The sequence below is a fragment of the Lontra canadensis genome, unplaced genomic scaffold (assembly GCF_010015895.1).
Source record: "Lontra canadensis isolate GAN:19392208 unplaced genomic scaffold, GSC_riverotter_1.0 scaffold13, whole genome shotgun sequence".
NCBI classification, from domain to species: Eukaryota; Metazoa; Chordata; class Mammalia; order Carnivora; family Mustelidae; genus Lontra; species Lontra canadensis.
Genome location: NW_022631007.1, coordinates 726,811 through 738,082, shown reverse-complemented (window position 1 = coordinate 738,082; position 11,272 = coordinate 726,811). Strand labels below are relative to the sequence as shown.

General features: G+C 57.1%; 2 protein-coding genes across 2 annotated transcripts in view; both read left to right on the top strand.

The window, feature by feature from the left end:
* Positions 1-1,072: 1,072 nt before the first annotated feature.
* On the top strand, positions 1,073-4,006 carry CRYBA2 (crystallin beta A2). The gene is made up of 4 exons (XM_032857960.1): positions 1,073-1,233; positions 2,005-2,146; positions 3,276-3,418; positions 3,859-4,006. Exons 1-4 carry the CDS (start codon positions 1,073-1,075, stop codon positions 4,004-4,006), a joined length of 594 nt encoding a protein of 197 aa, XP_032713851.1.
* A 4,461-nt stretch (positions 4,007-8,467) lies between these two features.
* Positions 8,468-11,272, top strand: part of FEV (FEV transcription factor, ETS family member) — a 3,705-nt gene continuing 900 nt past the window's right edge. Inside the window, exons 1-2 of the mRNA XM_032857959.1 lie at positions 8,468-8,675; positions 9,424-9,498. Of these exons, the coding sequence (XP_032713850.1) occupies positions 8,624-8,675; positions 9,424-9,498 (127 nt within the window). The 5' untranslated portion in view covers positions 8,468-8,623. The remainder of the gene's footprint in view (positions 8,676-9,423; positions 9,499-11,272) is intronic.

Below are 11,272 nucleotides of genomic sequence, written 5' to 3'. Positions count from 1 at the left end.
CCCCCTCCCTCCCCCCCCCCCCGCCCCCCCCCCCCCCCCCCCCCGGCCGGGTGGGGGATTGAGGGCAAGAGCCTAGAAACTTCAGGTCCCGACCGGAGTCCTCAGAGCCGGGAACTCTGTCTGGCGACTGGGAGCGTAGCGCTGAGGTTGAAACATTCTACCTACAGTGAGCCGCTCCCTTAGTTACTATTATTTCTAAGCGCTTTCTAAATCCGCGCCCTCCCTAGGGCGATTTACGTTTCCTGAGCTCAGCGCCGCCTTGCGGCGAGTCCTGGTCATTGCTTTCTCTTGGCCTCTGCCCAAGTAAACCGGGAGTTGAGCGCGCATCTGGGAACTCAAGCTTGGGAGGAAAGGAGCCACAGTGGGAAAGACGACAGAGGGTGTGAGGAAAGTCTTTTGCGGAGAGCCGCGTCTGATCCCGCCAAGCGTCGCTCGAAAGAGGAAGTAGGTGGAGTTTAGACGTTGGGAAGAACTCCCGAGCCTCAAGTCAAGAATTTGAGGTCTTAGCCGGGTGGCCTGGAACCTCCATCACTAAAGGTCTGGGCCAGGGAGGGCGCATTCTGCCCAGAGGTCGGGAGCGCTTTGCCTGACTCAGGCCCCCCAAAAAGAAAAAGCGGAGTCAGCCTCAGCTGCGGCGGGCGCGGGACATATGCCTCAGCACTTTCTATTGTGATCCCCGAGGGATGGGGCCAGATTGGCGGCTTCGGGAAAGGCCTGGGCTCCCCCAGAGGACACCAGAACTGACCGCAGCCTGCCCGCTGACTCAGCTCCCCCACCCCAGCGGAAGAGAATGCGGGAGGGGGGCGAGGCCCATTATAAAGACCCTCACGCCCGGCCCACGCGCAGCCTCTTTGATTTCCGTCAGTACAGCCCTCACCCCACCCGGTGAATACTCGGGCTCGGACAGGGTGTCTCCGGGGCGGGGGAGGGCGAGGCGACGGAGAGCCGCTAGCAGCCCGGGTCCAGCCGGGCGTTCTTCACCCTGCCCCAGCCCGGGTTGAGCGGGTCTGGGCCCGGGAGGGCGCCCGTCGGACGCTGAACCTTTGGTCCTGCCCTTCTCACCCGCAGCGGCATGAGCAGCGCCCCCGCGCCGGGCCCAGCGCCCGCCAGCCTCACGCTCTGGGACGAGGAGGACTTCCAGGGCCGCCGCTGCCGGCTGCTGAGCGACTGCGCGAACATCGCCGAGCGCGGAGGCCTGCGCAGGGTGCGCTCTGTCAAGGTGGAAAATGGCGCGTGAGTGTCGGTCCAGGAACCGCCAGGCTGCGTTGGCGGGCGCCGGGATCCCCTGGCCTAAGCTCCAAGCCTGGGACCTCAGCTCTCGGTCCTCCTTTCCCTAGACTGTTAGCCCTGCCTGGGAGACACCGACCCACATAGGGAACCCCTTGGCCTCCCCAGAACTCGCCATGCGCCATAAGACAAAACATGTGAACCGAAGAGATAAAGGCGACGGACAACACTTTGCGGGTGCCGGGTGGAACCAGCCTGAACCCTGAAGCGGTTCCTAGTGTAGTTATTTCCTATCCAGAGTTTTTCTCTGTGCGTTAGATGGCTCTGCGCTTGGTATAATAGAAGAAGCCAAATCCCTTCCTCTCGCTCCACCCTGGTCTCTGAGAGCCTGGGGCCCCCCGACTACTGCAGGTTGTTGCTATCACGGATCGCTACTGCAGGTTGGGGAGGTGGGGGCGTCCTACACCTACCTTTGCAAGCACCTAAATGCTTGAGGTAGGAACTCTTGGTCGGGTGATCTTCAGAAGCTGGAAAATTCCTTCCAACCTGCGGAGCCTAAGCTGGAAGTCTGGGTCCCTCAAATCCTGGATAGTAAGATTTAGGGTCTTCAGCTTCTAGAGGGGGCCAGATTGCCATAAGCTGTGTATGTCACGGTAAGGGCCTAGGGTTGGAGAAAAAGACTGGTTTCAGTCTTCTCGAACACAGTGGGGTTGAGAGTGGGGAAGGAAGGTGTGAGGCTGGGGCAGATGCCTCCCAGGTTCCTTTATCTTTCCCCAGTTGGGTGGCCTTTGAGTACCCCGACTTCCAGGGACAGCAGTTCATTCTGGAGAAGGGTGACTATCCTCGCTGGAATGCCTGGAGTGGCAGTGGCGGCCATCACAGTGACCAGCTGCTCTCCTTCCGCCCAGTGCTCTGCGCAGTAAGCACAGCAGCCTCCCACCCCGCCACCGGCCCCTACCACCTAGCTCCTAGCTTCAGACCCTGACCCCACCATGGCACCTCAGAAAGGCTGTCCAGTCACTGTATGGGGACATACAAATACAATTCCTAGATGGGTGGTAGCGGCATTACTTCCCAGAACCGGAAGTGTCTCTACAAGTTCAAAAAGTGGGCCCAAGTCAGGTACCCAAAATCAGCACCACGGACAGCACTGAGACTGGGCGGGTCTTGAGCACCTATGGTTCCTCACTTCGTGTCCTCCACACCTATGAGAGAGTGCCTCTGTCATCACACAGTCCTGTAAGGCTGGGGTGGCTGCTGTTAGCCTCATACACAGGTGTGGAAATGGGGCTCAGAAGGAGCCTTCGGACACAAGGGTTAACATGAAGACAAGACTAGAACTCGATTTGGGGATCATTGGAGAAAAGGGGTCAGTCTCTGTGTGTATGTATGTAGAGTAAAGGTTGACAATGAATCAAATAAGTCACTGGAGGGCGGGATCTCACTTCTCACTTGTGCTGACTTAGGTACCCTCTGTTGAGGCCTGCGGCTGAGAGGTAGAGGCCAAAGAGCAAATGCTGACTTAGCCTAGTTTCTCCATTCCAGGAGAGGAAGACTCTAATGCTATGGAAGGCAAGACCCAACCAACACTGATCCCTGCCCTGTCTGTTCTGACTCTGTCATCCCTTAGCTGGATCCAGTCCTTTGCGAGACTGTACCCAAGTTCCTGGCCAGGGGATTGAGTCGTCAATTAGGCCTTTAGGAAAACTATCTTGGTTAATGGGCCAAATTTCTCTCGGGATCTCTGATTTGCCTTCAGCAAATAGGTCCATATTACAAGATGCCCTCTAGCCCTGGCCTGGAAGGGTCTCTGGGGAAACCCTCAGTCTCCCCACCTCCAATCAAAGCCATAGAAGGGACTAGGCTGGGGACTTCTGAACATCCCAGCTTCCCAGAGTGTTATGGACATGATGGACTGATCTCTGGGAATGTCTGTGGAGCCAAAGTGTCTGCATAGCTATGTTTGGGAAGGAAGATGGGGAAAATGGGACTGAGAATGTACCCATTAACACTTTGGAGGGCCTGACCTGTCCACTCCCACCTTTCAGAATCACAGTGACAGCCGTGTGACACTGTTCGAGGGGGAGAACTTCCAGGGCAGCAAGTTTGAACTCAGCGATGACTACCCATCCCTGCCCTCCATGGGCTGGGCCAGCAAGGATGTGGGTTCCCTCAAAGTCAGCTCTGGAGCGTGAGTCCTGGGACTGGAACAAAGGAGATGAGAAGAGAAGGGAGGCAATTGTCTTCAGGGAGCGAGGTTGGGAAAGGTGATGGTGTGCTAAGAGACATGGTAAAGAGATGCTGGGAGCTGAGAGATGGGGGAAATGAGATGATGGAGACAGACTGTGGGGCCAGGCAGTAGGAGATAGGAGTCAGGGAGCCAATGTGGGGATAGAGGAAAGGATTTTTTAAAAGATGGATGAAGAGGCAATGGAGGGTGGGAATAGGGGACAAGGGGAAGACCATGATAAGAAGACCTGGAGCAGTGGGCAGGGCAGGAAGAGATCCATGTAGGGAAAGTTGAAGCAATGGTTTTGGAGCAGGGGCTGAGAAAGGAGGGCTACTAATGGGGGACTTTGGTGGGGGTGGGGGCAGAGGCTGCTTACCACCCTTGTGCTCTCACTGGCCTAGGTGGGTGGCCTACCAGTACCCAGGCTACCGGGGCTACCAGTATGTACTGGAGCGGGACCGGCACAGTGGGGAGTTCCGTAACTACAGTGAATTTGGCACGCAGGCCCACACCGGGCTGCTGCAGTCCATTCGAAGAGTCCAGCATTAAGCTTCGCAGTCTTGACATCTCCCCTGAGGACCCTCAATAAAGGCTCCTGAACCTGCCTGCCCCTCTTGCCTCTTTCTTGATGTCTTGCTTTGTAATCTTCATCCTAATTCTTCTTAAGGTCCTTGCCTGCCAACCTGACCCTCCTCTCAGGTTTTAGGATTCTTGACTATGGAGCATAAACGGGCTGAGGATATATGTGGCTAGACCCTGATAGGGCTGAGAAAACTACTGGTAAGAATCCTGGGGGTCCTGTTAAATACAACCAGTCCCACACCTCTCCTTGGTAAAGACTGATGAGCTTGGGCCATGTGTACCATAGCACACATGGTGCCTCTGCCATCCTCTGGTTTGGGTGCGCACAGTCCTACAGCAGGGCTCATAGCTGAATTTCAACCACCTGGGCCAGGCACCTGAATGCCTGCACAGCAGGACCTCTTTAACGCTATGCAGAGCTCCCCAGCACATTTCCAGCCTTTCTCTTTGCCCTGGCTCCCTATCCAACTGAGCAAACCCTGTACCCTTTTCCCAGCTTTATAGAATTTCTGCTTTACAAAGAAGCAAAGCTGTAAGAGGAGAGATGGGCGAGAGGTCCCACTGCCTCCCAGGGCCTTCTAAAGGGGAGACTTTCTCTGAGTGGAGCCCCCAGATCCTTTGTCTGAATCATAACAATCCCATCATGATATTGAGTTCTGGCATTGACAAAGCATTTTCATACCCTTCCTCTCAGCTGTTCCAAAGAACCCTCTCTTCATTCTTCCTCTCCCTCCCCTCTCTTCAGAGGATTGGTGATTTGGAGAGGCCACTCCTCACCCACTGACCACAGTGAGTCTGGATTCTGGAGCAGGTGGCAGAAGCCCTCAGGCATGCTGGGGCTGAGTGGTAGCAGCCACCAGAGCCCCTGGCACCAGTGCAGGTTCTACCCAGTTCCCCATTTGGCCCAGTTAATGACACTCATCATCCCACATAGGCAGGGCCCTCAAAGCCCTTGGGACTCCCCTCATTCTGTCATTCAGGGATGCTTGTGATTTCAAGCCCCTAGGGGACCTATCAATGAGGAGGAGTGGCCCAGGTCATCGCCCAAACCCAGAGGAGGTAACCAATATCAGAGAACAGTTAGACTTGGACTTGAGCCATTCCTAAGGGTCCACCTGTGCAAAGTCAGGCATCTGCTCCTGTGGGAAGAGCCCTGGACTACAAGTCAGAACATCTGGGATCTAATCATATAGCATCCTTGAACCTCCATTCCCTCACTTGTAAAGTGGGGCTATTGATCCCCACCTTGTTGGTCTCACGGAGTTGTGAGGATTCAAGGAGAAACCACTAAAAATGTTTGTGGTATTATGAAAAAGCACTGGGGCCATCCAAGTAGGGCCTTCATTCTCCTGCACTGGTCCCCCGCCACCATGGATTCCAGGGTAGGGTCGAGGGAGCAAGGGACAGAATTCTGGATAGGGTATGAGTTCTGCTTTCTAAATGGATGGGTTCTAGAGCCCATGCCCTGTTGCATTTGGTTCTTCTAAAACCCTCCATACTTAATCCATTTCACCAATCAGGAAGGAAGCTGGGCTGTCTGCGAGGGAGAAGCCTTGATGAGATCATCCAAATGACCAGTGACAAAACCAGGACTTGAACCCTGGGCTCTTGATCCTAAATTCAGACTGTTAAGGGAAGCCTGACCAGAGCTGGGTTTAAAATCCTCAGGCCTCAGCAGAACCCCACACTTCTCTGGGCCCCCAAAGAGTCTGGAGTTCCTGCCTGGTCACAGGCTCCTAACTGTCCCCTTGGAGAATGGTAATAGTAACAATAGCTTAATGTATAGAGCCTGTCTGAGTGGTCAGCACAAGCTATATAAGCCTCATAATTCTGTATGGTAGATACTGTAATCCCCATTTTATAGATGTAGAGACTAACTTCCCCCAAAGTTAGTCTTTGGGAACCAGAATTGAACCTAGAACCCAGACAAATGAGGCTCAGAGCCCAGCAGCCCTTCTTCCCTCTTCCTGTTTTGCAGGGGTAAGCATGGGCAAAAGAAGATCTAGTATTCCCCATCCCTCTAGGAGGGTCTGTGGCTGCTGGGAAGAGTCAGCAAGATGGCTTCAGGAATGGCAGTGGGAGCTTGAATAGGACACTCCCTGTCTCTAGGGCTGAGTGTCCTCATCTGTACAACTAGTGAGTTAAGAGAGCTAATATTTGCTGCAGCCTTTGTCAATACAAACCTTCGAGGGTTTCCTGGACCTAGGGGTCCAACTCTGCTTCCCACACTGGAGCCTAAGGAGTAGGGGCTTAGAGGCCAGGCTGAAAGTGTTCTCACTTTTCCAACCTCCTCCTATTCTAGGCAGGTTGATGGTCAGCAGAACCCTCTGGGTCTGGGGCCCAGCCAGGTGGGAGGAGGATGGAGAAGAAGCTGCCTGGGACTCATCCATTGACTGCACTCAGCCAAGGCCAAAGGGGATGAAAGAGGTCATCTCCTTTCTGGTGCAGCCAAGACCCAGGGACAGTGGGATGGAGGGGGAGCACCTCTCAACCTCTTTCCAGAGCTCACCTACCCCTTCAGCACCTGAGTCCTCAGTGAGGCAGAGACACAGAGCCCGAGCTGTTGATCCCTCAGCAGTCCAGAGCTGGGATATCTGGATAGACCTCCAGCTCTGAGCACCTATCCCTTCTGTCTGTCTCAGCCTTCTGCTGAGAGCATTGAGTGAACCCCACTGACTCCCCACTCTCTCAGCTCTGGCCTCCTGCTCATCATTTTCTATCTGGGAAAGAAATAAGAAGGCATGAAGGAAAGGGATGGGAACCTCATCTCCATCTCCAAGGCCCTCCCTTCCCGTGAAGCCCTGGGTTTGGTCTCCAGCAAACATTCTAATCTCTTATCTTTGTCTCCCCACCCACCCCTGCCCACAATTTCTCATCTACATCTTCCTTTAGGGTCATGGACTCTGCCACCCTCACTCCTCCTTCAACAAAGGCGAACACTCCAGCAGTTACAACAAGTGAGGAATGAACCTGGGCCCTGCAGAACACCTCAAGTTGGACTCTCTAGCCGTCATCAGTCAGGCATCCCAGAATCATGGATCCTGCAGGAAACTTGCCCACTCTGATCGATGTGCTCTGGAGTCCCAGGCCTCCTCACCTCCTGGGCTTAAGCAGCAAGAGAGAAAGGACTTCAGATTACCAATACTGACAGTAGCCGCCAGGTGCTGCCTGGCTGCAGGTGGGTTCCTAAACCCAGAGCCTCATCTGCAGCTAGCATCCCTCCTTAGCTAGCCTCTCTTGAGCCAGGAAGCCCCACCGGTACTCAGAGACTTCAGGCCACCTGGGAACCACATCAGCTTTGCTAATACATGGTCAGTGTCTTTGGAAGGGATTTCAGCCTCCACACCTCCCCTGGGTTGGAGACCTTATACAGCACACAACGCTGTTTCAGTCATTCTACTCCTGCTAGAGCAAGGTGCCAACTGCAGCCTGGTTCAGGGACAACCAGGAGGCCAGTAGTTGAGATGGTGGATGGTAGGCTGGGATGACAGGGGATGGGGAAGGATGGAAGAGCAATTCTTCTGGGGGAAATGGAAGAGGGCTCATGAGCCTCCTGCCTGACACAAATTATCAAGACCAAATGAATGAAAAAAGGAGGGGAAGGAGAGACATAGGACTGAGAGAGAGTAGAGACAGGAAGCGGGATGGCACTGAAGAGGCTAGATGAGGGAGAAGGAGAGACCTAGAAAGGGGGAGGAAGGACAAACCGCTAGAAGTTGTGGGGGAGAAGACCCGGCGCTGGCCCAGAGGCCTGGAAAGGCAAGAAACAGGCCAAAGCAAGAGGGAGACGGGGAAGGAGATCTGGTCTCTAGGGAAGAGCAGAGAGTGAGAGAGGAGGAGGAGGGAAGAGGCTCAGGGAGGAGGAGGGAGCGGAGATAACGGGAGCAGCCGCTGCCCGGGCCGGGAGCGGAGCGACAGGCGAGAGGGAGGGAAGCGGAAATTTAAAAGTGAAGATGCAGATAACGCAGCCTGGAGACAGGAACCCGGGTGGGGGTGGGGGGAGGAAGGGGGAGGAGAGTGGAGCAGTGATGGGGGCTGCAATGGGCGGAAGGAGGGGCTGTGGCCCCTGGGGTCCGAGGTGGGGCCGGGTACCCTGCCCCATCGCTGTTTGCTGAGAGTCAAGGAGGCTCAAAAGAAATGCGCTCCCGACCCCTATCAGAGTAGGAGGCCCAAGCCCATCCCCCGCGCGTTTCCCGGGTTGCGGGGCGCTGGGGGCTGCTGGGTGCGCTTGGCTGCGGCGCTGCTCGTTGGAGACTTTATTGCGATCGGGCGATAAGAGGGGCGGGGGCGGGGTCCGGGGGGCCGAGGCAGCTTCGCTTTAATTAAAACGGAAATTGCGGCCCCTGCCCGCGCGGGGGGCCGGAGGGTTCCAGGCAGCCTGGTAGCTGGGAGCATCGCTCCAGGACCCCCTCCATCCCCCGCCACACCCGGGCAGCCCCCTCCCGCCAGGCCCTGCCGGACCCGCGCCGTCTTCTTGTCACCCGCGGTTGCCTCGGGCGGGGATCGGTGCCCCGAGCGCAAAGCCTGACGCGTCCCCCTTTCTCATCCCCACCCCCACCTCCCACCACCCAGTCCCTGGCGGCGATGAGACAGAGCGGCGCCTCCCAGCCCCTGCTGATCAACATGTACCTGCCAGGTACCAGGGACCAGCCAGGGGCTGGAGGCACCAGGACCTGGGGCCGGAAGTTTGGGTTCGGGCATGGGAAGGGGTTGCTGGGGTCCAAGGGAACGGAACGCGGTCCAGAGACTAGGATTGCTGGGAGGACTGAGCAATGTAGGGCACTGGGGTACCTTAAAGGCAGATGGAGAGCTTTGGGGTTTTAGTGTGAGGTCTAAGGACTCAAAGTGAGGAGACTGGGAACCTGGGAGGCCGAGGGCGCGAGCTCAGCGGCTGAGGGAGCCTGGTAGGGGGAGCAGGAGTCTTCGGTGTGGCAGGGGACTGACTCAGTGCGCGTTCAGAATTGGGAAGCAGCGGTCAGCTGAGCGTCGCCCCAGCGCCCTCGTGGCTCCTCACCTCCGTGCTCCGAGCGTTCCCACCAGCCCAGCCTTCCAGGAGCCCTCCTCTCTTCTCGGATGGGCTCCGGGCGCTCCCGCTCCGCTGGCGCACTCCTTGCTCGGCTTTATAAGGCTTCCGCCGGCCCGTTCGGAAAGCGGATTTCCTTTTTCCTGGACGCGTTTCCTGACTTGGGCGTTATGGAGGGGCTCCGCGCGGCGCGCGCCCGGGCCAGGATCGGGGAGGAGGAGCTGGCAGCTCGAGCCCCTAGCCTCGCACCCAGGAACCAACCCTCAATCCCCCACCCTCCGAGCCTTGGCCCGGAGCCCTCTCAGTCAAGCCCACAACCTCCGCCCCGGTCCTCCTGACTGTTTTTTTCCTGCTGCTACAGATCCCGTCGGAGACGGTCTCTTCAAGGAAGGAAAGAGCCCCGGTTGGGGGCCGCTGAGCCCGGCTGTACAGAAAGGTGAGCTGGCCCGAGAGCAGGGGAGGGGGGGTGAGGACAGTGGACGGAGGCCGGGACACCCACCCCAGAATGACAGGTGCCACCGCTAGGAGATCGGAGGGTGGAAGGGATGTGCAATGCGGCATGACTGTGGAGAGGCTGAGGGGAGGGGGTATTCATTTGGCCTTTGGTTCCATTCCAGTATATTCTGAGTCCCAGAGCTGGACCTGCACACCAGGGCAGAGGGAGAGGATCCTGACCCTTGGCTTTTTACACTGAGGGGCCAGGACCCAGGTGCTTGGTGTCCTTCCCCTCTTGGCAGCAGGAACACAAGGCAGGGGCCACATCCGGGCAAAGGGTAATTACTCCCTGGTCACTCCACCCCTTCTCCCCACTAGCACTGGGCCAGCACCTACCTGCCTCACTGGCCCAGGCCCGCCAGGCTCTAGGGGCCAAGTCGGCTGGGCCACTGATGTTGATTCTCAGGTTTGCTGAATTACTCTTGGCTTTGCCTTGTTGGTTTCAGAGCCTGGCTGGTCCTCCAGGCAAAGCCTCTCCACAGCCTCCCCCCACCCCAGTACTCTAGATCTCACCAAGTTACAGTAACCATAATGACAACGTTAGCAACTGCTTTTTCCAAAAGGGAACATGACTCCCAAGGAGAATGGGTTTCCAAGCCTCTGGTGTCGGTCTGCGTGGGAGCCAGCTGTGCATTTTAACCTAAACCTTCCCTTAAATGTCCCTTGATCCTGACCTTAAAGCTCACAACCTGGAGTCAGGCAGCTACTGGCTGAGCTGGTGTGGAGAGACTGGGGTTGAAATGATGGTGAGGGCCAGCGTCTGAGTTCAGAGCGAGTGGTTGAGAGAGGAAGAGAGGTCCACCAGGCTTGATTTGAATCAATAATCAGACGACTTTAAGCAAAGTCCTTTTTCCCCCTCTCTCCTAAAAGAGAGTGAGAAGAAGTCAGCGTATCAAAATTTTTCTCCACTTGTTGACTGAGGCTCCAAAACAGGGGAGTGGGAATTCTCGGGCAGTGCTCTCTCTCATCGCCATCCGGGAAAATCCTGCTTGGCGCTTCCAGCAATCCCCAAATCGGACCGCCCGGCCCCATGAGCCCAGAAATGGCCAAAGATGAGAGGAGGCAGGGAGTCAAGCCCAGAGGCTTTCCGGTCTTATCTCCTCTCTTCAGAGCTGTGCATCGCGCCCCAAAGTAGGACACCTTCCCATGCTGGGAATCCCGGCTGTTCCGAAAACCCGGGCGGAAACCGAGCAGCGCCAGCGCGGCGCTCCGCACCCGGATCCTGAAGATAGTGGGGAGCCTTCAGAGTCTGACCCTCCTAACCCTAACCTCAGGCGGGGCCGATCCAACTGTAGCCTTTGGCCTAGGCCTCGTCTAGTGGCCGGGTGGTCCCGTGGCACCGCGGTCTCTTCCCCCGGACTTGAGGACATGGTCCAGCTGGACATGTGGCCGTCTAAGCACCTGCGCAGTCTACCCTGTGCGGTCCCGTAGGCTCCTCTCTGCTCCGAATAAGGGCGCAGGCCCACGGTGGCAATAGAGGCCAGTGTTCGGCCCTTGCTGGCTTCCCAGAGTCGCGGGCCCCGGTGCGCCGCTGCCTCCACGCCGAGGAGGCTGTGCTTCGCCCCCCGCCCCCATTCTCACAAAGCCAGGAGCCCGCGGGGCTTCGTCCTTCTAAGAGGGAGCACAATGTTTCCATTGTGCAGAAGCACGGGAAAGGCTCAGGACCGCTGGGCCCATCAGCCCCCCCCCCCCCCCCCCCCCCCCCCCCCCCCCCC

Bases quoted from the DNA above. Each gene is read 5' to 3' on its own strand.
- CRYBA2 (XM_032857960.1), top strand. From the start codon at position 1,073: ATGAGCAGCGCCCCCGCGCCGGGCCCAGCGCCCGCCAGCCTCACGCTC. The intron at 2,147-3,275 runs GTAAGCACAGCA...CCCACCTTTCAG, and splicing joins TCCGCCCAGTGCTCTGCGCA to AATCACAGTGACAGCCGTGT. The intron at 3,419-3,858 runs GTGAGTCCTGGG...TCACTGGCCTAG, and splicing joins CTCAAAGTCAGCTCTGGAGC to GTGGGTGGCCTACCAGTACC.